The 24780-nt window shown below is 37.0% G+C and overlaps 1 protein-coding gene across 7 annotated transcripts in view; it reads left to right on the top strand.

Moving 5' to 3' along the window:
- The window catches only part of ica1 (islet cell autoantigen 1), a 165736-nt gene that overhangs the window by 22896 nt on the left and 118060 nt on the right, over positions 1–24780 (top strand). For 5 of the 7 annotated variants that reach the window (XM_069913714.1, XM_069913717.1, XM_069913718.1 and 2 more), the window contains exon 2: positions 20498–20669. In XM_069913714.1, the coding sequence (XP_069769815.1) occupies positions 20498–20669 (172 nt within the window). Of the gene's footprint in view, positions 1–15231; positions 15257–20497; positions 20670–24780 lie in introns of those variants that run through there. The other 2 variants (XM_069913716.1, XM_069913719.1) reach the window with 2 other exon arrangements.

The following is a 24780-nucleotide window of genomic DNA, read 5'->3' as shown; positions in this document are numbered from 1 at the left end:
GGGAGATATATTGGGGCAGGTTTTCTAGTGTAGGTCACACACAAACACTTCAAAACTGATCTCATTTAAAATACTGGAGCTCTGCTCAAGTTAGACAGACTGACTCCAAGAGCCTTTGCAAAAGCTTTGGAGAGTGCCCAAGAGACCACTAATGGATTGTTGTTTTGAAAATCAACAAATGAAAGAACTCAGGATTAGGTTCAGAGCCGCAGTCTGTCTAAGTGGAGGTTGCTGTTGTAAGAGTGTCATGTGATTTTGAAAGCAGAGAGAGAAAAAACAGGATTTTCTCAGAGAGAGAGAGAGAGAGAGAGAGAGAGAGAGAGAGAGTATTCAGTTCAACAGGTCAGCAGCAGCAGGGACTGGAACATGACAAGTTGGCAAGCTTGTGGAAAAACCCCATTTTGAAGACTGGTTGTGAGTGCCTTGTTCAGTCTGGTCAAAGCCCTTGTGGCTCATGCAAGAGGAGAGGACTGGCTGCCTCATGTTTCACTTGAAATAAGAAAAACAGAAAGGAACTCTGTGGTGACCTAAAATAAAGGTTATCATTTGGAAAACCCTCATGGGTCAAGTTTCTTCGGGAAGACACTGAAGTGGCTGCTTAAAAGGAATCCGCTGTGGGTTTCCAGCAAACAAATCTCTCTGAAAACTGACAACAACCTTCCTGAATGATAACCATTTACCTTTCAAGCACCAAAGCCTGGAGAACTCCATAAATGTTAAATTCTGTGCACAGTATAAGAATTTCCTGCAACCAGTAAACTTGGAGGAATGAGAAGCGAGATTGGACTGTGAATTAAAGAATTTTTCTGAACACACACACACACACACACACACACACACACACACACATTGGGTTAGTTAAGTTAATAGTAATAAGATAAAATGTGATTCTGTTTTGGCATTAAAAGCAACTTTTGTTTAAGTAACCATGTGTCTTGGTGAATATCTCCACCCTATCTAATCTCGTCCCAAAATTAAAATATAAGATATTGTGGCCGACGTAAGTTATGGACAAATGCCATCAAGTTGAAATAAGATGAATAATGAGACCACACCTCAGGTTTCAGCCAGAGAAGAGTAAATGTCACTTATTGATATGCTGTCAGGCTAGATACAGACAAACAACAGGTGACCTGGCGACATGACATCTGGAATACGTACTACCTCCTGACATTCACGTTGAGTAGGCCAGGGCTTCTCAGTAGACCTACGGGTGCTGCTGAGTCACTATGCTATAGTGGATAGGAACCTGTTGTGTCTAGCTATCATAAGTTTGGAGCTGTTGGTGCTGTTTCTGCCCATTCCACCCCCCTCCCCCACCAGCGTACTGCTACACAATTTCATTATAAAACTATTAAAGTAATTAATTTAGATTGTGTCAGTTGACACTCAAAGACCTTAAAAACATCAGAAAGTTTTTTTATTTTTAGGGAAAACTTCACTGATCAAGAAGCAAATTAATAAAATCATAATTTTACTTTCATTATTTTAGCATTCAGACCCAAAATGTGAAAAAATAAAGAATATTTATCCCTTAAATTGTACATAATTTTTTCCACTTGTATACAGCTTTGAATTTCAGCATGTCATATATCCAATGTTGATAAAACATTAGATTTCCATATTACAGTGACACATTTCCATGCTATTACTAAAACCAACTTAGCAAACTTTAATTGAGAACATGACAACAATAATTTAGGAGTAACACTTTCAAAATTTCCTAACAAAAGAAATTCAGGATTTAAAGAAAAATTAAATCCCGTTATCTGTTGTAAAACTTTACGAGTAGAAGCCCAAAAAGGGTTAACGTTTGAGCAAGACCATGTATAGTGAAAAGTTCCAATTTCTGTTCCACATCTAAAACATTGATCTGATAAATCTGATCTCCATCTACTCAATTTCTGAGGAGTAATATACAATTTATGTAAAAAAATTATGTAACCTGTATTGTACATTAATATTTGTCATAGCCTCTTTACACAAATTTTGCCAGACCTGTTGATCTATTATCATGTCCAAATCTCATACCCATCTTTCTTTTGAATTAAACAAACCTACTTTAGGTGTCTGTTCTTGTAATATATGCAATTGAAATTAAAAAATGTAATCATTTCATCAACCATGATTTGTTCAAAATTTGAAAGGTCTTTTAAAACTATTTCTGGTCCTAATTTCTCTCTCAAATAAGCCCTCAATTGAAAATAACAAAATAATGTATTATAAGGTATACCATATTTAATCATTAATTGATCAAAAGTCATCAATCTATTTTCATAACATCCCCCAAATTAGAGGTTCTCTTAAGTTACCATATTTAAAAAAAAGGATTAACTACTGGTGTTTTTAATGAAAGAATACATCCATCAATTTCTAATTTAACTTTATTCCAAATGTTTAACAAATGTTTTAGTATCGGAGGTCCCTTATCTATGACATTGGATTTAAAATCCCAATTGAATTAACTCATCTGGTTTAACTTTTCCTATCTTATTTAGTTCAATATCCACCCATGATGGTTTAATTTTAACTAATATAAAAAACAAAATAATTAATTGTGCTGCTCCGTAATAATTCTTAAAATTGAGAATTTGTAATCCTCCCTGTTGTTAATTTTTCTAATGACTTTCTTGCCATCTTCCCTTTCCAAAATAATTTCCTAACTTGCTTATTTAAATCTTGAAAATTTTTTTGTGGTAGAGATGTAAGTAAAGTTTTGAATAAATATTGAAGATGTGGAAAAATGTTCATTTTTATAGTTAACTCTCCCAATTAACGTAATCAGTAAACTTGTCCATTCCTTTAAATCTTCCTATATCTTTTTAAGAAATGGAATATAATTTAATTATATAAAATTTTCAAATTTGTATAAATATTTAATCCATTTAAAACAAACCACTTGTCTACATTGTGAATAATATCCTTTTGCAAGTTTCATTGTCATTTTTAAATTTTATTTAAAATGAAATAATTATTATCCCCCTCACCTCCCTCCAACCCATCCCACCCATATCTGCCGTTAAAGAAAAGGAAAAGGAGCTATAAACCACAATAACATAATTGAGTACCATGGAATAGAACACCACCACAGCATAGCCGGAGAATTCACAATTTTAAACCGATATAGTTTAAATAAGGGCTCCAAACTTTCTGCTTTTTTTTAAAAATAACTATCACTTAAATTATGTTACTTTTTTCAAAGGAATACAAGATTTCAATTCCATATTATGATAGAATATTTGGGAATGTTTTTGGGAGATAAATTGTTAAAATTAGAGTAGGTTTCATACATACACACATTTAAAAACCGATCTTATTTGAAATACTGGAGACTTCATATTCACGATGACTTTACAGAAGTTATGAAGAATGCTAAGGAGATTTTACAAGTGGCTTAATTGAAGTGAATGAATGGACTATTGTCTTTAAAAGCTACAGCAAGAGACAGGGTGTCTCCTAATACGTCTTCACAGAGGTAATTGAGAGGTTTGTTTACCTAAAACAGCAGATGGAGCAGAAGACTAACTCCTACTGTTTGCTGGAGAAGGTCAGGGGTTTTACAAGTAAGAAAGAGAAGGAGATGCTGCTGGCAGTTGGAATCTCAGATAGAGAGAGAGAGACAGAAGGAAGTCTTTGTTTGACTGTGTGTGACACAGAAAGTGGTAACAAGGCAGGAGAAGCTTGTCGGAACTGAAAACAAGCTCCAGAGTGGCGCATGGCTGGAAGTGCTATCTGTCTGATGTTTCTCTTGGAATAAGAGGAACAGGAAGGAACTCTGTGATAGCCTGAAAGAAAGGAGTTATCATCTGGAGAACCCTGATGTGGCAAGTTTCATCAGCAAAACATTGAGATGACTAATGGTGGTGCCTCAGTTATGGAAATCCTGGAACTACACATCTTTCCTTCCTGAGTGGTAACCAGTTACCTTTCGAGCACCAAAGCCTGGTGAACTTTATACATGTTAAATTCTGTGCACAGTATAAGAATTGCCTGCAACCAGAGAACTTGGAAGAATGAGAAGTGAGATTGAACTGTGAACCAAAGAACTTTTCTGAACTTACACACACAGTACATATATGTGCACTTATAATTAGAAGGGGGTTAAGTTGGGTTAAATAAGTTAATAGTGATAAGTTAAAGTTTGATACTGTTTTCATGTTGAAAGATAATTAAAAACAACTCTTGTTGAACTAACTACTTGTCTTGGTGAATATCTATTGCTGCTGGGTTTTGGGGTTCTTTGGGCTCGTAACAATATGCCATCTATGTAAACTCAAATCAATTTCATTTTTCCATTTAATTGCTATACATTTTCTAGCAACAGCTAATGTCAGTCTCAAAAATGCTATTTGATATCTAGTCAACCTCAATTCCAAACTCATTTTTTTTAATACTGCCTAACAAAAATAATAATGGATCCAACAGAATTTTAACCTTAAAAATGTGCTTTAATAAGTCGCATCCAAAAAGATGTTACCATATCACTTGACCAAGTAGAATATAAAAAAGAATCTACTTCCTTCTGACATCTAAAACATAAATCTGAAGATAAATTATATCTCTTTAATTTTTCCAGGGTTAAGTATAATTGATTTATAAAATTATAATGAACTAATTTGTATCTCACATTAATAATCTTAGTCCTACTGTCTTTACACAAATTCCTCCAATTCTCTTGATTAATCAGTCCCTAAATATTTTTTCCATTTTAACCTAGATTTTTGCAAATCTATCTTGAGCATTTTATTCTGCAATAACAAATACATTTCAGATATAAATCTCTTCTTCCTACCTCCTATAAGTAGTTTCAAAATGAGATTGTCTAGATAACCTCAAAGTATAACCGAAATTATCCAATAATAAAGCTCTAACTTGATAATAATAAAAAAAAGTATTTGACTATTTCATATTTCTCTTTCATTCTTTGAAAAGAAATAAAATAGCCCACTTCAAAACAATCTTGTACAGTTTTGATTCCTTTTTGGTCTCATAATTTCAAAAAAACTGATTATTAAGCATAAATGGGAAAAGTTTATTCTGATACAAAAGTGTTTTATTTAAATTTTCCCTTGTATACATATTTCTTCATTTACCACATTCCATAATTCCATCAAGTGTATTAAAATAGGTGACTTATAATGATGTAGCAATTTAGAATTCTATTTATAAATAAATTGATCCATCTTCTCACCAATCTGAGATAATTCAATATTTGCCCATACCAATGATTTTTCCAAATTAAATATTCTATTAATAAATTTTAATTGTGCTGCTTTAAAATTATTTTGAAAATTCAGAAGCTGTTTACCCCCTAACTTGTATTTCCAAGTTAATTTTTGCAAAGACATCATTGCCATCTTATCTTTCCATAAAAATGTCCTTAAAATAGAATTCATATCTTTAAAAAAATTTTTTTAGAAATAGACTGAAAAAAAAATGTAATCAAGGAAAAACATTCATCTTGATACAATTTACTCTACCTACTAAAGTTATAGGTAAATCTTTCCATCGATATAAATCATTTTTAATTTTATAAAACAAAAGTAAGTAATTTAAGTCATACAAATAATTTAACATTTTTATCTACTTTAACTCCTAAATACTTAATTTGATCTGACCATCTAAATTTAACAATATCTTTACAAGAAGTATAATCCACTTCAGACAATGACAGAATTTCACTTTTTTCCAAATTAATTTTGTAACCTGATATTTCTCCATATTGTTCCAATCAATCATATAACTATTTAAAAGATTTCTGAGGTTCTTTTAAATGTATCAAAGCATCATCAGCAAACAAATTAATTTTAAACTCATAAGATTTCACTTTAATACCCTTAATATTATAATCTTGCCTTATCAATTGTGCCAAAGGTTCAATAACTAATCCAAAAAGAACTGGTGCAATGGACAAGCATGTCTAGTAGATCTTCCCAGTACAAATGGCAAAGACATCTGCCCATTCATCACAAATCTAGCAATAGGATTTTTATATAAAGCCTTAATCCAACCAATAAATAAAGTTCCAAACTTAAACTTTTCCAACACTTAAAAAAAACCCTTCCATTCTAATCTATTAAATGCTTTTCAGCATCTAATGATATAACCATAGGTAGGTTGGATTCCTCCCGAGAAATATGAATCAAAGAAATCAATTTAACAATATTATCTTCAGAATAACAATTTTTAATGAATCCAGCCTGATCTAAATTAACCAAAGTAGGTGAATATTTTACCAATCTCTTTGCTTAAAACCTTTGTTACAATCTTGTAGTCAACATTTAATAATGAAATAGGTCTATAAGATTCAACATTCAAAGGATCTCTATCTTTTTTAAGAATAGCTAATAATTGCCTGTGAAAAAGGAAAATTTATATCCTTTCTTCCACAATCTAGCTTTTTATGATGTTTAATAATTGGCTCAAATCTGCATTTAAAAAAAAAGACTATCTCTGAAGACCAGACTGGATTCATTAAAAATCGTTATTCCTCCTTTAATATTAGAAGATTGATGAATATTATTTACACTCCTTCACATAAGTCTTCAGAATGTGTTATTTCACTAGATGCTGAGAAGGCCTTCGATAGAGTAGAATGGCCTTATTTATTTACAGTTCTTGAAAAATTTAATTTTAGTCCGATATTTATATCTTGGATTAAACTTCTTTATAATTCCCCAGTTGCCTCGGTTTTTACTAATACCCAAAGATCACCATATTTTCGATTATTTTGGGGCACCAGGCAAGGGTGCCCCCTTAGCCCTTTATTATTTAACTTAGCTTTAGAACCTTTGGCAATTGCTATCAGAGAAGCACCCAATATTACTGGTATTATTCGTTGCAGGGATATTCATAAAGTATCACTATATGCAGATGATTTATTGTTATATATTTCCAATCCTGAAAATTCTATTCCTGCAGTTTTATCTTTATTAGCCCAATTTAGTAATTTTTTGGGATATAAACTGAACTTAAATAAAAGTGAATTATTCCCTTTTAATGGATGGGTTCCTATTCATGATAGTTTACCTTTTAAAATAGCTAGAGACCATTTTATATATTTAGGGATTAAGATTACTAAAAAACATAAAGATTTGTTTAGGACTAATTTTTTCCCTCTATTGGACCTGATCGGCAGTTTACTTACCAATTGGTCACCATTATCCCTATCCACGATAGGCCGAATTAATGCTATTAAGATGATGATCTTACCTAAATTTTTATATATATCCCAAGCTATACCTATTTTTGTTCCTAAATCTTTTTTTGATAAGGTCGATTCTAAATTGTCCTCGTATATCTAGCAAAACAAGAATCCTAGATTGGGGAAAAAATATTTACAGAAATCTAAACTAGAGGGAGGGTTGGCATTACCCAACTTTAGAATTTATTACTGGGCAATTAATATTAGTTACTTAAGGTATTGGTTGAATTATTCAGAATTATCTCTAAATCCCCATTGGGTAAATTTAGAAATTAAACCGATACAAAATTTTTCAATTAGCTCTATTTTGGGAGCTGCTCTCCCTTTTACTCTTACTAAATTATATAAACAAATTGATAATCCAATGGCTAAACATACACTACGTATATGGTTTCAATTCCGGAGATTTTTAGGCCTAAGTCATTTTATCTTGGAAACTCCTATTGTACTAAATTTCCTTTTTCATCCCTCTCTAATTGATCAAGCTTATTTACTCTGGAAAGTTAAAGGTATAACATGCTTTTCGGATTTATTCTTGGATAACTCTTTCATGTCATTTGAAAAATTATCTATGAAATATGATTTACCTCGATCTCATTTCTTTCGATATTTGCAGATTAGGAGTTTCTTAGTTTTGACTTTACCCTCTTTTCCCAATTGGGAGACTACGACTGTTTTAGAGGATATACTATATTCAAAATTCCCTCCAAAAGGTGTGATATCTAAATTATATAATATAATTACAAAAATAAATTCTGGGACTTTTGGAAAGTTTAAAAATGATTGGGAAAGAGAACTCAACCTTCATATTTCTAATGAAAATTGGAATAAAATTCTGCGACTGGTAAACTCTTCTTCTCTATGTGCAAAACATTCACTAATACAGTTTAAAGTTGTTCATAGAGCTCATATGTCTAAAGATAAACTCCATCGTTTTTATTCTCATATCGATCCTATATGTGATAAATGTCAATTGGAAATAGCTTCCCTTACACATATGTTTTGGTCCTGTCCCTCTTTACAGAATTATTGGAAGGAAATTTTTTCCATTATATCTACTGTTTTGAATATTGATTTACAACCACATCCCATTACTGCAATTTTTGGATTACCTATGATAGATTTGACTTATTTATCTCTTCCTGCGGATCGTATGATTGCTTTTCTTACACTAATGGCTAGAAGATCTATACTATTAAATTGGGAAGAGGTAAATCCTCCCACTGTTTTCCAATGGTTTACACAAACTATACTATGTTTAAATTTAGAGAAAATTAGAAACTCTGTCTATGAATCCCTTCTAAGTTTGAGTTAACCTGGCGACCATTTATTCAATATTTTCATTTGTGGTGAGTTGATCTGGCTCTGTTTTCTTTCTATGATTATGTATGATAATTGGGCTGTAAGATGAGATCGGAGTGATCGGCGTGGTTTAGCTATATCTGTAGGTTTTTTAAAGTTTTTTTTTAAGTTTTTTTTAATTTAGATGTTTTTTTTTCTTTTTTGGGGTTTTTTTTCTCTTTTTTCATATATTGTTATTAATTATATCTTTTTTTAGAGATAGTTCACACCCTAAACTGATCTAAATTTTTTTTTATGATATATTTTTATTCTGTAATATTATTGTTTAATATCTCTGTATTAATTCATTACTTACTATGTATTTTTTTATATCTCTTTGAACTGTATGTGTTTATAAATTATAATAATAATAAAAAGATTGAAAAAGAAAGAAAGAAAAAAAAAAGACTTCTTAACCACCGACGGGCCCTGATGCTTGCTTGCATTTTGAACTGTTACATGTAAAATCATCTCTTTATCTTGGTAACGCAAACACCTGATTAGTATAGAGCATGGTGCTTGTCCAGGAAGAGGTTTTTTCTTATAATTGCTCTGAGTTCTTGCCAGTGCCAAACCATTTGGAAAATATTCTTCCCCTAAAACTTCAGGAATCCATTTCTGGACAAAATGGAACCTGATCTGCACCCTCAAAATCTTCTGGTAAACCAACAATTTTGGCAATATTTCTTCGGCTTTGATTCTTCAAAGCATCAATCTTCTTCATTAAATCATTTCTCTTAATTTGCTATCCAGTAAATGAATCCTCCATCTGTCCCAACTTTTATTTACATTGCTCTACATCATCCTGACAATAATGAAAATCCTCTTCAATCTTAAATGTCTTGCACTTTATCCACCAGCTTCACACACTTTGCCACATCAGACATGATTGATGTAATTTCTTCTTCCATATCAGTAAATTGTTCTTTCAAAGATTTTAAAAAAACTTGATTCATCTGATTTGCCATAGTCTCTATTTGTTTAGATAACATATCAAATTGACTTGTTGAACCTGAATAATGAGGATCAGATTTAAAATTCCCTTGCTCCTGCTTAGAAAAAGGCCTATCCTTGTATATTACAGTTTCTTCTTCTCTACCTGGGTAGATATCATCTTCTTTCAGTCCCACCACGATGTCTCTTTCTTCCTCTTCTGTTGATACTGACGGCATTTCGACATGCTCACGGGTCCTGGTCCCCCCCTCCTGATGGTCCAGGTTCACTGGGCTATGAGAGGTCAGGTTTCCCCACTACATAGGCCAAACTCTGTATAGTGCGCATGCGCTGTTGCTCCTCAGACTTGGGAGGATGTGTTCTTCTGGCTCCAGCGCCATCTTCCCCGACGCTCTGCGATGTCGGTGCTGGGGTCATCTGAGGCTTACCCAGGGACTGCTGTTGCGGTCTCGGATGAAAAGAAATTGACTCCCCAGCCTCCATCTCAAAGCTAGTTTTGAAGAATAACTTAGAATTTGACCTCGTAAATAAGTTTTCAGTGTATCCCAAATAAACATATTTTCAATTGAATTTAAATTAGTTTCACAAAACAATTGAATATAATTGTTGAAGAAGACATTCTGCTGATCTGGAATAAAAACTTTCAAAGTTGCTGGGTATCGCAACACAAATCTATAATCTTTATCATATAAAGCCTTCTTAACTGGATTAAATTCTTTCCTCCTCTTCAAAGGAGCTTGACTCCATCTTGAAGTCATAAGGGAGTGCTGGTTCCCTTTGGCATCACGTGACCTCCCCAAACTTCACTGAATAGTGACAAACATTTTGTTTGCTTGGTCTGCTCATTTTGAATATACAACAGCGTGAACTCCCTGAAACAGATTAATTTATTTCAGGGAGCTCATGCTGTTGTATTAATCAATATTTTATTATGTCTTAGAATTGAAAAATGTAATGAAAGTTATGATCGAATCAAAGGAAGAATACTGACCCTAAAAAAGAGATAATTTGGAATGAATGATTACAAGACGGGTCAGAACATAATTATAATGTAAGAGAAACAACAGAGAAATATCAGAAGAGCAAAAACACATTTTGTGAAAATAAAAAGAACAAAGTGATTTTACTTGGAAGTTATTACAATTGTGCTGCACTGACAGTGTTGTCAAGTCACATCTTTCACACCAACATAATGAGTTTATTTTTTTTCCAAACCATCTTTTTAATTATTTTCCAAAATATTCCTACATCCCACCAAAATATTCCCACGCCACACCGGTAGGGCATATGCCCCACCTTGAGAATATATACTTTAATAACATCAAAGGATATCTCACCCTATGTCCAAAAACTAACTCAAATAGGTTAAAACCAAGTGACTCTTGAACTCCTTCAATCCAATCTCTGTTATTCTCAAAACAATAAGTTCTCATGTTTTTTAGGATCGAATGGAACCTCTTTAAGGCTCCTTGACTCTCAGGATAGTGTGCAGAAGATGCTATTTACCTAACTCTTAATTCAATGACTTGTTGAAATAACTCTGACATAAAATTACTCCATTGGTCTGACTGAATCTCTCTGGCTAGGCCAAAGAAAGTGAATTTTTTTTCCAAGGCCTTTACAATTGCCTTTGCTTTAATGTTTCTCAGAGGAACAGCCCCTGGAAACCTTGTGGCTGCACACATAATAGTTAACAAATACTGATTCCCAGCTTTGGTTCTGGGCAATGAGCCAACACAGTTCACAATCACTCTGGAAAAGGGCTCCCAAAAAGCAGGGATAGGTTGTAAGGGTGCCAGTAGGGGGACCCTGATTTGGCTTACTCCCCATTTGACAAGTGTGACAGGCCTTGTAAAAACTTACCACATTCTTTCTTAAACCAGGCCAATAAATGTATTTCATTCTTATCCATAGTTTTCTTCACTGCAAGATGGCCACTGAGGGTTATACTGTGAGCCAAAGCTATAATTTCATCCCTATAAGCTTTAAGGATTAATACCTGGCGCACTATTGACCATTCTTCACTGGGAGTGACATCATATGGTCTCCACTTTCTCATTAATACTGCATCCTTGACATAACCCACCAGCACTTTCTTAATCTCCATGTCAGTGAGAACTTCTCTTTCAGTTCAGCAAGGATTTTTATCTTGTGATCAACTCCTGTCTGGATAGTGATAAATCTGCAGCCTTGGGTCTATCATCAGAACTTGAGTCTAACAAAAAAGGCTGCCCAATCTCCACCAGGTCATCTTCAATCAAATTGCTCTCTACAGCCCTTTCGGCATCAACAATCTTTTTAGACGTTGCTTTTGTTACTACACAAGTGGGATAAATATCAGATTCTCTCTTTCTCTCTGATTCAACACTGACTGATTTTGTTGTCATCTGGACTGTTGGAACCACTTTTCATTCAGCCAAATCATTGCCTAGCAACAAAGAAATTGTTTTTACTGGTACATCCGAACGAACTTCTATCTTGAAAAATCTATTAACCAAGGCTGATTTAAAAAAAAACAAACTTTTTAAACACACAAAGGAATGGGTTCCGTATCATCCCCCGATACCTTTAACTGGCAGTTCTTTTAACCCTTCCTTAACTGAAATCAAACCCATAGTCACAAAAGGTTTGAATGTATCTCTTATTTCATTATTAACTGCTGATCCTTCTGGGTTTTTATAGCTCTTCTCACTTTGAATACAATCATTTGGTGCTGCATCTTTTCTCTTTTAATTTTTAGTACTGGATGACTGGCTATTATGTGACCAGCCTTCTTATAGTAGAGGCAATGGGGAACCGAAGGTTTTTCCTTTACCAACTTCCATTCATCTTTACACCTGTTATTACTTCCAAATTTTCTCTCCACCTTGCTGGGATTATTTGCAGTGCACTTTTGAAAATTTTGCCTGACGTCCACTAAGGCTGGTGTGTTAAAGAATAGTGGTCAGCTAACTTGGCGTTTTCATGCCAAATTTTCACCACCTTCTCATCTGTATGTTTTAATATCAACTGGAACACATCTTTTAATCTGTTCAATTATTATCATTTCTCTCAATCGATTATGATCATTGTTCACAATCTGAGATGTGCGTCACTGGTCAAAACACACAACCTTTTCATAAGCAAAATCTATACAAGATTAGGTGGTTGATTTTTTTTTAAATTCCTAAACTTCTGTCTGTAAGCATCTGGAACTAGTTGATATGCTTGGAATATGACTTCTTTCATAATTTCATAATTAACAGCTTGCTCAAATGGTAAGGGCCGGATAAGCTTGTTGAGCTTTCCCTTTAATTAAACTTTGTAACATAAAATTGACCACCAAGCCAGTGGTCTATTAAATTCATAGCCACTTTCTCAAAATGAAGAAAATGTTGATCTTTCTCAAATGGATGAACTAACCTAACTTCTCTACTGACCGTAAATCCCTCACCATGACCAAAAATTTGATCTTGGGACTATTGTCTTTCCTTCCATTCTCTTCTTTTTCCTCAGCTCATGAAGACAAATTTGTTCCTCTGCATTTACTACCTTTTGTTCCATTTCTAATTTATTCTGTTCCATTTCCATGTCTATTTTCTTTTGTCTTTCAGCTGTCCCCATTTCTAATCTTTTCTGTTTCTCCTCTGCTTATGTTTTTTTTTGCTGGTGGGGGGAGGTTGAATGGGGGGGGGAAGGGTTTTGGGGTGGGGTGTAATGTATGTATATTTGTATTATGTAGTTACTGAATGTATGAAATAGTAAATAAAATATTTTTAAAAATGGAAAATCTCAATGATACAAGAGTAACAATTTGAGTGTCAATGTGGACAAGACAAAAGAGATAATCATGGAGAACCCGGAACAACTGCCCTCTACTAGACATCAATAACTCTAGTGTAGAGAGTACTAAGTTCCTTGGATTTCATTTAACTGGTGACCTATAGTGGAGATGCAACAGTGACTGCAATTTCTGAGAAGACTGAAGCGGGCAAGGTTACCAGCCACCATTAGGTCATCCTTCTGCACGAGCTCTATTGAGAGTGTTCTGGCCAACTGAATCCTAGTTCATTACGGTTGCTGCAGAGAAATGGATCGGAGGTCAATCCACAGGACCATAAGAGTGGCAGAGAGGATCTCTGGAGTCTTTCTCTCTACCCACCTTCTCTTTTCCCCCCTCTTCCCCCCCCCCCACATTGAGATAATTTTCCAGGATCATTGTTTGAAAAGGGTGCACAAAATTGTTGAGGACCCCTTCCGCCCTGCACATAGTATCTTTCAGCTGCTCCCAATGGGAAAGAGATACAGGTGTTTCATACATAGCACCACCAGGCTGAGGAACGGCTTCTTCTCACAGGTAGTGAGAATGTTGAATGACCAAAGTAACTACTCATGCTAACTGGCCTAGACTCTGCTATTTATGAAACTACATTTATTTATTTATTTGTATATATGAACACGTCCTCCATATGTATTGTTTGTCTGTATTTATGCATGTTAGGTCTGGTTGTGTAACGACATGATTTGCACTGAAGGCTGGAGAACGCAGTATTGATGGGTTGTACTTGGACAATCAGATGATTATTGACTTAAACTTCAAGTTCCTGGTTATCAACATCTCTGAAGATATGTCCTGGGATTTCCATGTCAATACAATTGGGAAGAAGGCTCACTAGTGGCTATACTTAATGAGGAGTTTGAGGAGATCTGGTATGTCACCAAAGACTCGCAAATTTCTACAGGAATACCATGGATAGCATTCTGACTGGTTGCATCACTGTCTGATGTGGAGGTGGCAATGCACAGGACAGGAACAGGCTACAGGGTTGTGAACTCTGCCATCATGGGTCTTTACTCCATTGAGGAAATCTACAAGAGGTGTTAAGAAAGCCTCCTCTTTCCTCAAGGACCATCACTACCTAGGCCATGCCCTCTTCACTCTGCTACCATTGTGGAAAAAGGTACAGGAACCTAAAGATGAATAACTAGCTGTACAAAGACAGCATCTTACCCTCTGTCATGAGATTCCTGAATGATCAATGAACCACAGACTTGACCTCACTTTTTAAAAATTTTGTACTAATTCATTTTTAAAATATAATTTAGAACAATATTTGCACTGTAATGTTTCCACAAAACAGCACATTTCATGACCTGTTGATCACAATAAATTCTGATTCTAAATGGAGTAGCATATTTTTGTATTCTTGCATTATTGTTAATAATTATCAGAATTCTATGTAGATCAGTGGTTCTCAACCTTCTCTTCCCACTCGCGTACCACCTAAAGTAATCCTTACTAACCATGGAGCCCCCATGACACTTACTGTGGAGCCCCTTTGGAACCCTATGAATGGATCTTGTTGCCATACAACACTGGGGGAAATGACCACTGCTCCTCACTGCTTGTGAGGATCAGGAATGAACTTGGGCAATCAGCTGCTTCGCCTGATCACAATGATCCATTCAGTTTCCATGCTGGTTTAATCCTGGTTGCTTTTCATCATATTGCTGGAATGTATGGTTCAACAATGTTGACTTCAATGGAAAGGAAATATGATTATGGTGTAAAATAGTTTCACTTACTAACATTTGTTTTTCACTTTGCAATTAAAGTGATTCCCTGTTTTTACTTTATGTAAAACAAGAAACAAATAAATGCCTTTGTGGTGATACGAATGGAAATGCTCAAGCTGAGGTTCAGTGACTCAAAACTATTATAGGCCTTAGCTACCAAGTGGATCAAGTCAACTGGTTGACAATTTTCCCAGAAATGGTGTAAGTACTAATTTTCATTAGCAAATGCAATAATCTTAAAATAGTTCACATTTTCTGAAATCTTAACCATTTCATACTTAATTGCAAATATTTCATGATCTGGCTCTCTATTTACTTGCTGTTAAGATACAATTTTAACCTCTAATTATTATTTCCTCCAGAGGTACCTCTGTTATCTTATTCATCTTGTCTTGCCTAATCCTCTCAGAATTTAAGAAATGTTCTCTAATCTTTTCTTGGCCTGCTTTGATTTAGTGGAAATAATGATAATATATGGTGTCTCTTCTGACTGCAGGTAGTTTACCTATTCCTGGTGATTTTTTTCTACTATACTAGTCATTGGTTTAATGCTTTTACTATACGAGATAGACAACAGACTCACCAAGGCAAATAGCGCCTTTGGAAGACTACACAAAAGAGTCTGGAAAAACAACCAACTGAAAAACCTCACAAAGATAAGCGTACACAGAGCCGTTGTCATACCCACACTCCTGTTCGGCTTCGAATCATGGGTCCTCTACCGGCATCACCTACAGCTCCTAGAACACTTCCACCAGCGTTGTCTCCGCTCCATCCTCAACATTCATTGGAGCGCTTTCATCCCTAACGTCGAAGTACTCGAGATGGCAGAGGTCGACAGCATCGAGTCCACGCTGCTGAAGATCCAGCTGCGCTGGGTGGGTCACGTCTCCAGAATGGAGGACCATCGCCTTCCCAAGATCGTGTTATATGGCGAGCTCTCCACTGGCCACCGTGACAGAGGTGCACCAAAGAAAAGGTACAAGGACTCCCTAAAGAAAGCTCTTGGTGCCTGCCACATTGACCACCGCCAGTGGGCTGATATCGCCTCAAACCGTGCATCTTGGCGCCTCACAGTTTGGTGGGCAGCAACCTCCTTTGAAGAAGACCGCAGAGCCCACCTCAAAGGCAAAGGCAAAGGAAAAACCCAACACCCAACCCCAACCAACCAATTTTCCCCTGCAACCGCTGCAACCGTGTCTGCCTGTCCCGCATCGGACTTGTCCTTTGAAGAAGACCGCAGAGCCCACCTCAAAGGCAAAGGAAAAACCCAACACCCTACCCCAACCAACCAATTTTCCCCTGCAACCGTGTCTGCCTGTCCCGCATCGGACTTGTCAGCCACAAACGAGCCCCCTCCATAAATCTTCATCCGCGAAGCCAAGCCAAAGAAAAGAAAAAGAGTGGGATAACATTGCCTTCAATGTGTTCACTGTGGTCTGACTATAGATATATTTCAAAGTGCAGTAAAATCTTATCTGGCAACAAAAAGGAAATACAGGTTACCAAATAAATAATTTGAATAAGACTAGGTGGATGGACCTCAGGGGAGCGCTGAGACTTTATTGGACATGCGCAGGTTTGGCCCGCTGAATTGGCAATGCCTCTCAATGCACACATTCCTTTTGCTGTCGCCACTTGCATGGAGGTGAGTCAGGTTGTCATCGTGAGGAAGATGCACTGAGGGTCTGACCAGGACACTTCATGGAGGTGAGTTGGGTTGTGCTGACAGCCGGACCAAGACACTGGCATGGAAGTGAATCGGGTGTGCCGAGGGCCTGACCAGAACAATCAGGATTAAGAGCTGGTAGACACTGCTGGGGTGATTCTGCCAAAGTTTCTCCCTATCCCTGCCCAGTAAAAGTATTTATTTTTATTAGAGTTAAATACTGCATTATTAGTTTGGGTTTAATTATAAACTTGGGGGAGGGAGTTAATTATGACGGTGGCATGGTTAGCACAACCTGGTACCATCGACTGGGGTCTGAATTTAAAGTTTGTAAGTTATGGAATTACTTGATTAAAATTAACTTTACATAATTAAACTACTACAGTACTGTTCTTTTCAAATTACTTTGTACTGTCTTTTAAACAGTGTATTCTTAATGCAGGTGTATTAGGCATTGGAAGAGTGAGTCTCAGAAAACTGGAAAATTCGGATTTCTGACATCCATGGGGATTTTACTGTATCAAGATTTTTTTTCACCATACATTCTTGAGTTCCATTGGCAAAATGTTTTTTTTATTGATGGTGCTAAGGCATTTGGGAAATTGTACATTTCAAGTATCTTGGCTTTTAATTAATTGTATACTTCAAATTTATTGGTTTTCCTTTCCAAATGTCATTAATTTCCACAAGTGTCACCTCTCTGTTCCCTCATTATTAAATCATACTGGAGTTTTCTGGTGCTCTCTATGCTAAGATGACATGACCTGATTTTTGTGTCATCACCATATTTGTAGTTCAACTTTGCTGTACCCATGACCTGGCCATGCTGGCTTGACGTCATTGCAGTGCAATGGGCTGATGTGGAACACAACAGAATCGCGAGCATGGAGGACAGAAGGAAAAGTGGGGCAAGGTTAGGTTGGACTGGTGGCGCTGCAGTGGAGACGAGGCCAGCGCAAACACCGTGGGGACAAACCCGGGATGGGATTGACAAAAATGGGGGGGAGGGGGAAGTGTTCCCACTGGCACCGATGAGAGTTTCCCCGGACAGACATTCAACCGGGTACTTCAGACAGAAGGTGTGCACATACATCGAGGAAGCAGAGGGCTGAATGCACCAGCTGTTCTCCACACCCTCCTCCCCAAGTTACTCTGTGCGTTCACATCTCTCTAGAAAGATAAAAGGGGTCACTAAACAGTTGAAAAGAGGTCACTTGGTTACTACTTTGAGTTCTTCACAGTTTAAGACCAAGGCACAGTTCTCTTGTGACATGCTTTGAAATTCCTTTCCTTCTGACTGGCGGTGGTGATGCATTAGTGGAACTGGTTGTGGTTAATAGTCCTTACCACTGCAGCTCAACTCCCTGTTCAATCAGATGAGTCTGCGGTATTTCACACATGCATATGTAGGTGCATTTCACAGATGTCAAGATTGTTTGTTTACCACAATAATATATCACAGCAGGTACCACTGCAGCGCCCTCTGAAATTGAAACAGCCTGTTTGATCAGCAAAGATGCATGTCTGCGAAGCCTTGTCACCCGAACAATAGGAATGAAACCATTGTAATATCATGCAGCTATTAGAGGGAGGAATGCCTTCACCGCGTTGAACACCTTAGGAACAAGATAAGATTTGCAATTAAAGTTCATATCAGCAGAAACTGCGAAAGCAACTTCCTTGCACTGCCATTAAATATTTGCTTTTCGGTTAGAGGGAGCAACCAGACGGAGAGCCACAAGCGCGAGTTTTGGCAAAGCAATCAATTATTTATTTGTGTGAGGTTAAGGAATTGTTTGAATATTTGAGCTCTTAATGGCACTACACACGATACCTAGCAACCTAAGTTAAAGCAGAAAGAAGTGTGTATCAAGGGACTTTTTTTTGATAGAGCACTCGGCTTATGAATGTGCTTCTTGGATCAACATACAATCACCTTTCCCCCCAGACCGCCTCATTCACAGTGAATGACAGGGTGACTATAAGCATACGAAAACTAATGTGACGTGCTCATTTTAAAGAGGTGTATAGAAAAGCTACCGTTGAAGCACACCCTCGACAAACACAAGCGGTTTAGAGTGGGAGGTAGCAAATGGAAAGAATTCAGGTTTGCAATCAGAAATCGGGAGAACATGAACCTGCTAACAAAGTCCAAACCCAGAAACTGTGGTCACAACTATAGTTAATAACCAAAGAGTTTTACCTAGCAGTGATTCAGGACCAAGACCCCTAGAACGAAATAAAGAAAATTTCCGAAGAGTTTGGGTGTTCATCACCCCTCAAAGATGAATTTCCTTTACAATATTTTCTCTGACAGTGAGGAATTGATGAAGTTTGCAGTGATCAGGTTTCATCTCTTTGAACCTAGAAGCATTGACTGACGTTTTGTGTGTTTTAATATACATTTAAAGGTGTAAATTATTTCTGTGCTATCACCCTCGTTGACAGTCCCTGTGCGCTAGGGTAATATAACTCATCCGTAAATGATGTATGACGGCCCGATTAACACCTGGATTAGCGGTTTGCCAATATCAAATTTCCCACACAATGAATACCGTGACTTCACAAAGATACAATAGCAATGAACCAGTATTACACAGTTTACATGACTCCCCCCCAGTATTAGATAGATAATGATTATATAACTCGTTGTTAAAAGTGAGAGGTTCGTTGTGAAACGCAGTTATCTATTTGAACCAAGAGTCGATGGCTGACGACGTAATCGCGACGTCATCAGCCCACCCACTGGCAGCCCAGCTGCTTTCAGCTGTCAAGGAGGATATTCCAAGCAGCATTTAACACCTACTGGAGTAGGGTTAGGTGAGAAGACCTCCTGGCCGGGTACTCCCATTTCAGATGGCCACAATACAACCACACAGAAGCACAATGTGTGGCTTTACAGTCGGGTATTGTGGCCATCTGAAAGTGCCTTATGCTATTGCCTGAAGAACATGCACACCAACATGCGTTCAATCTATGTCAATGTAATGAGCAGCATCTGTGTATCTGAGCTGCTTTTATAGCCTGGCTCCATCTATCTTGATTAAGCATTCCCTGGTCTAAGACATTTGCATAGTCCCTGCACCGAGTACATGCCCAGGCATGCTTGGAATGACTAAAACTGCTTGCTTTGTTGGCAATATATTGGTACACTTAATATGTGATAGGAAATCACAAAATATGTTATACAGTACAACTCCGATTATCCAGCATGGTCAGGACAGGGCCTATTTCAGATAAATGTTTCTTTTGGAGAACTGGTCATTTTTTTTAAAAAAAACTACCTAGTAGTAGCAACAGTAAATCACTTGTAATCGTGTTTAAACAACAACAAACAACAAGGAAAAGCTTTTTAAGCCTTAAAGTAATTTTTAATTCTCATTTTTTAAAAAAAGCTGGCCATCACTAACACCTCCCCACCGAGACCCCACTCATGCTGGGAGCCCGAGGGTCCTGCTTCTGCCTGGGAGCTTGAGGTCCCTGCTGGGAGCTCTAGTTCGCTGCTGCCGGCGCTGGGAGCCCAATGTCCCCAGTCAGTTCGGCTCCAAAATAAAATTTGGATAAATGATGATTTTGAAGAATCTGATTTTGGAATCGGAGTTGTACTGTATCTGAAATAAAATGCGTGATAGGACAATTTTAAAGTGATTTTTGTGATTATAGCCCAAAATCCAAAAATGTCCATGTTTTTCCAAGTTGGGTGAAAAGACTGGTGTAATGGATAATTATGATGAAATATAGTTTGAATAACCCAGGTGTTTCTCTTTTATCAGTGGTTATGCTCGAGAATTTTATAGTCAGTATGCCCGGAGCCAAGATGGTACATTTGTAAACAAAATGCAACAAAGATACTGGAAAACAAAGCAAACATTTATCAAGGTCACTGGGAAGAAAGAAGATGAACATGTTGTGGCATCAGATGCAGACCTTGATGGTAAATTAGAGGTAAAAAAAAAATTAGTGTTATTCTTTAGAATTTTGCAAGTGTATCCAAGTGTATTTTTTTTTTAATGTAGGATTGTTTTGACCTACTAGTTGAAGTTGTCTGATCTTCAAAAGCCCTAATTTAGCTTAGACAAAAAAAAAAATTCTTTATGTATTTATTGTGACTTTAAAATTCCAAAGTACTTCCCACTGAATATATGAGAATAAATATCATCAAAGATAATTTGGAAACAGCCAAAAGTTGGGTTAAAATAAAGAGTTTTCAAAGACATTGAAACAAATTGACTTAGAGAAGTTTCAAAGAGTTGGACCAAAGAAAAGTGAAGGTTGTGTGATGGAGGAGGGGTAATTATGATTTCACTGAATCAGTAAGCCAGAGATTGAGAGAGGAGACGAGGCTCTGGGATTTAGTGATTGAAAAAGAGCAAAGCTGTATAAGTAATTGAAAAAGAAGACAAGACCTTATGTTTTGTAAGCTGGGTAAAGAAAATCATTATGGGTTGACAAGAACAGGATTATTGGGATATTGAAAAAGTAGAGTTGGAGAATAGAAGGATGATTATTAGGTAAATTAAATTGGAAGAACATGGATGCATTTGGTAATCGAGAGGATGAGCAAGGAATGGAGTTGGGTAAAAGGAGTTTTATTTCATGATGGGAAAGATGTTTGATTTGAATCTTGGATCAAGATTTTTAAAAAGTGTTTAAAACTTTGACTCATTTGCGTATGATTCATATCGATTGGAAAATCTCTAATCCATGTCATTGGAGTGGAAATGTCCTCATAAATGCTGACTGTCTGGCATTTGTTCAAACCTTTGATTGCTCACATCGCTTCATTTTAGACTTGGTATTTATTCTTTTCTAGTCAATGTAAGGCACTTTGGAATTTTAAATAACTGTATGTAAAGAATCAACTTGTGTTGATGCCAAATTAAGAATTTTGAAAGATGATATAATTTCAACAAATAGATCAAAGTAATCTTAATGGTTGGCTAAAGTGTTCACCTATCCTTTGTGTTTTGCCATTTGGAAATCCCATGACCTCGCAGGACTCTGTGCTGTGCTAGGAAAGATTGGCTCAGGGCTGCTTCAGCTTTAGAGCTGAAGAAGCCATGTTAAGGGTATTTTGAAATAATTTTTCTTAGAAACCTAAAAATATCAGGCTCTCTTCACCAAACCACCAAAAATGATTTGTGTGAATGAATCCAACAACTTCCAGGCCACTTCATTCTGTATCTGGCAAGTTGTATTGGGATTTTATTTTGGCATTATTCTATTTAATTAATTCCAGTGCTTTGGTATCTCTACCATTTCAGCTGATAGAATAGGTAAACAGACAGCTAGAAGTGTTGTGCACTTGTGAATACTTAAAAGTTAACATTATTCTTTACTCAAAGGTGATTCAAGTTTAAAACAAGAAAGCAGTGATATTGGCTGAAAATCATTTTCTGTTTCTGATATTTTTGAGAAAATATTAACATGTGCAACTTGATTATCATTCAAGAGATCTGATGAGGCAAAACAAGAAGATATTAGGTTATGGTGGTAGCAAAAGGGAGTACAGGCCAATATGGAGTGAAACGTGAAATTCTGCAGATGCTGTGATTGTAGTAAAAACACAGAAATGCTGGAGGAACTTGGTAGGTCTTGCTATTCCTTGCTGTTTGCCTAAGCCCTATCATTGCCAGTTCTTGGTCTCTGGAACACCAATGTTATCAGAACTGCTACCAGGGTCCCAGCCAGACCCACCAGTCTGTATTCAGCTTTTGTCTTTTTATTGTGTTGTTGGCACAAGTCACCTTAAGAGTCCTGAAGCATGCCCTGTAACTGTTAAGATGATCTCTTACCTTGTGATTGGTTTAACGCTGGTTGATTCAGATTTGCTTCTACTATATCAGTACATCCTTGTAGGTATAGATCTGTTGCTCTTTAACCCTGGATACGGTATTAGTCTCTCACTGGTGTTACGGGCGAAAAGGACCCCAAAACCCAGCAGCAATAGAAATTCACTAAGATAAATGCTTACTTAAACAAAAGTTACTTTTAATTTTCTTTAAACTTAAAAACAAGATCAAACTTTTACTATTAACTTAACCCCCTTCTAATTCTAAGCGCACGTGTATGTAATGTTCAGGAAAGTACTTTGATTCACAGTCTAATCTCACTTATCACTCCTCCAAGTTTACTGGTTGCAGGTAATTCTTATACTGTGCACAGAACTTAACATTTATGAAGTTCACAGGGCTTTGGTGCTTGAAAATGGAATGGTAACTGCTCAGGAAGGTACTTGTCGGTTTTCAGAAAGATTTGTTGTTCGCTGGACACCACTTCAGTGTCTTGCCGAAGAAACTTGCCCCATCAGGGTTTTCCAGATGATGGCCTCTTTCTTTCAGGTCACCACAAAGTTCCTTTTCTGTTTCCCTTATCTTTGGCGAAACATGATATAGCCAGCCATCTCCTCTTGTATGGACCACAAGGGATTTGACCAGGCTGAACTAAGAACTCAAAACCTGTATCCAAAATGGGGTTTTTCATCCCAGCTGCTGAACTGAATTCTCTCTCTCTCTCTCTCTCTCTCTCTCTCTCTCTCTCTCCCCCTCCCCCTCCCCTTCCCCCTCCCCCTCCCCCTCCCCTCTCCCCTCTCCCCTCCCCCTCTCCTCTCCCTTCCTCCCCTCCCCCTCTCCCCTCCCCCCCACTCTCTCCCCCACTCTCTCCCCCACTCTCTCCCCCACTCTCTCTCTCCCCCCCCCCTCTCTCAGAGGAAACGACATGACCCACTTATAACAGCAAACTGCCTTCATACAGACCTCTAGCACTGGACCCAATCTTCTGAGTTCCTCCATGTGTTGCTTTCCAAAACAATAATCCATTACTCCACAGCATGTCCAATTAACACCTACTTGTGAAGTCTCAATAGGCATTTTTGAAAGTTTTTGCAAAGGCACCAGAAGCCTGTACTGTCTGCCTTAGGCTAAGCTCTGGCATTTTAAATGAGATCTGTGTTGTGAAGTGTTTGTTTGTGATCTTGACTTAAAAAAAAGCCCCACAATTTAGCTTCCAAAAACATATCCATATAAAATATTATCTGTCATACTGGTGCTAACCACAAATTTTAGAGTTCTTATAAAGAGCTGGAATGGGTTCAATGAGATGTAAAATTTGTTAAATTATGGTCACTGCTTCAATCTCCTGTTATGAGCCCAGAGGACCCATAAACTTAGCAGGAATAGATATTCACCAAGACAAATGGTTACTTAAACAAAAGTTGCTTTTAATTATCTTTAAACATGAAAACAGAATCACACTTTAACTTATCACTATTAACTTAACCCCCTTCTAATTATAAGCGCGCATGTATGTAATGTGTTTTAAGTTCAGAAAAGTTATTTGGTTCACAGTCCAATCTCACTTCTCATTCCAAGTTCACTGGTTGCAGGCAATTCTTATACTGGGCACAGATTTAACATTTATAAAGTTCACCAGGCTTTGGTGTTTGAAAGGTAAATGGTTACCGCTCAGGAAGGCTCTTAGTTTGTAGAGAGAGATTTGTTGTTCCAGGACATCCACAACTGATTCCTTTTTAATCAGCCACTCCAATGTCTTGCCGAAGAAAATTTCCCCATCAGGGTTCTCCAGATAATAACTTCTTTCTTTCAGGTCACCACAGAGTTCCTTTTTGTTTCTCTTATTTCAAGTGAAACATTAGGCAGCCAGTCCTCTCCTCTTGCATGAACCACAAGGGCTTTGAACAGGCTGAACCAAGCACTCAAAACCTATCTTCCAAATGGGGTTTCCACAAGTTTTCCAGCTTGTCCTGTTCCAGTCCCAGCTGATGCTGCTGACTGTAAAACTGCAAACTGAATTCTGTCTGTCTCTCTCAGAAATCCTGTTTTACTCTCTCTGCTTGCAAAACCACATGACCATCTTAGAACAGCAAGTTCTACTCCAGACAGTCTGTGGCTCAAACAAGTTCTTTCGTTGTGGCCTTTTTGTACCTCAACAATCCATTAGTGAAGTCTCTTGGGAACTCTCCAAAGCTTTTGCAAAGGTTCTGGGGGCGATATGTCTAGCATGAGTAGAGCTCCAGTATTTTAAATAAGATCTGTTT

The sequence above is a fragment of the Narcine bancroftii genome, chromosome 1 (genome assembly GCF_036971445.1).
Source record: "Narcine bancroftii isolate sNarBan1 chromosome 1, sNarBan1.hap1, whole genome shotgun sequence".
NCBI lineage: Eukaryota > Metazoa > Chordata > Chondrichthyes > Torpediniformes > Narcinidae > Narcine > Narcine bancroftii.
Note: the sequence above shows the minus strand (reverse complement) of the source record. Positions and strands in the feature narration are given on the sequence as shown.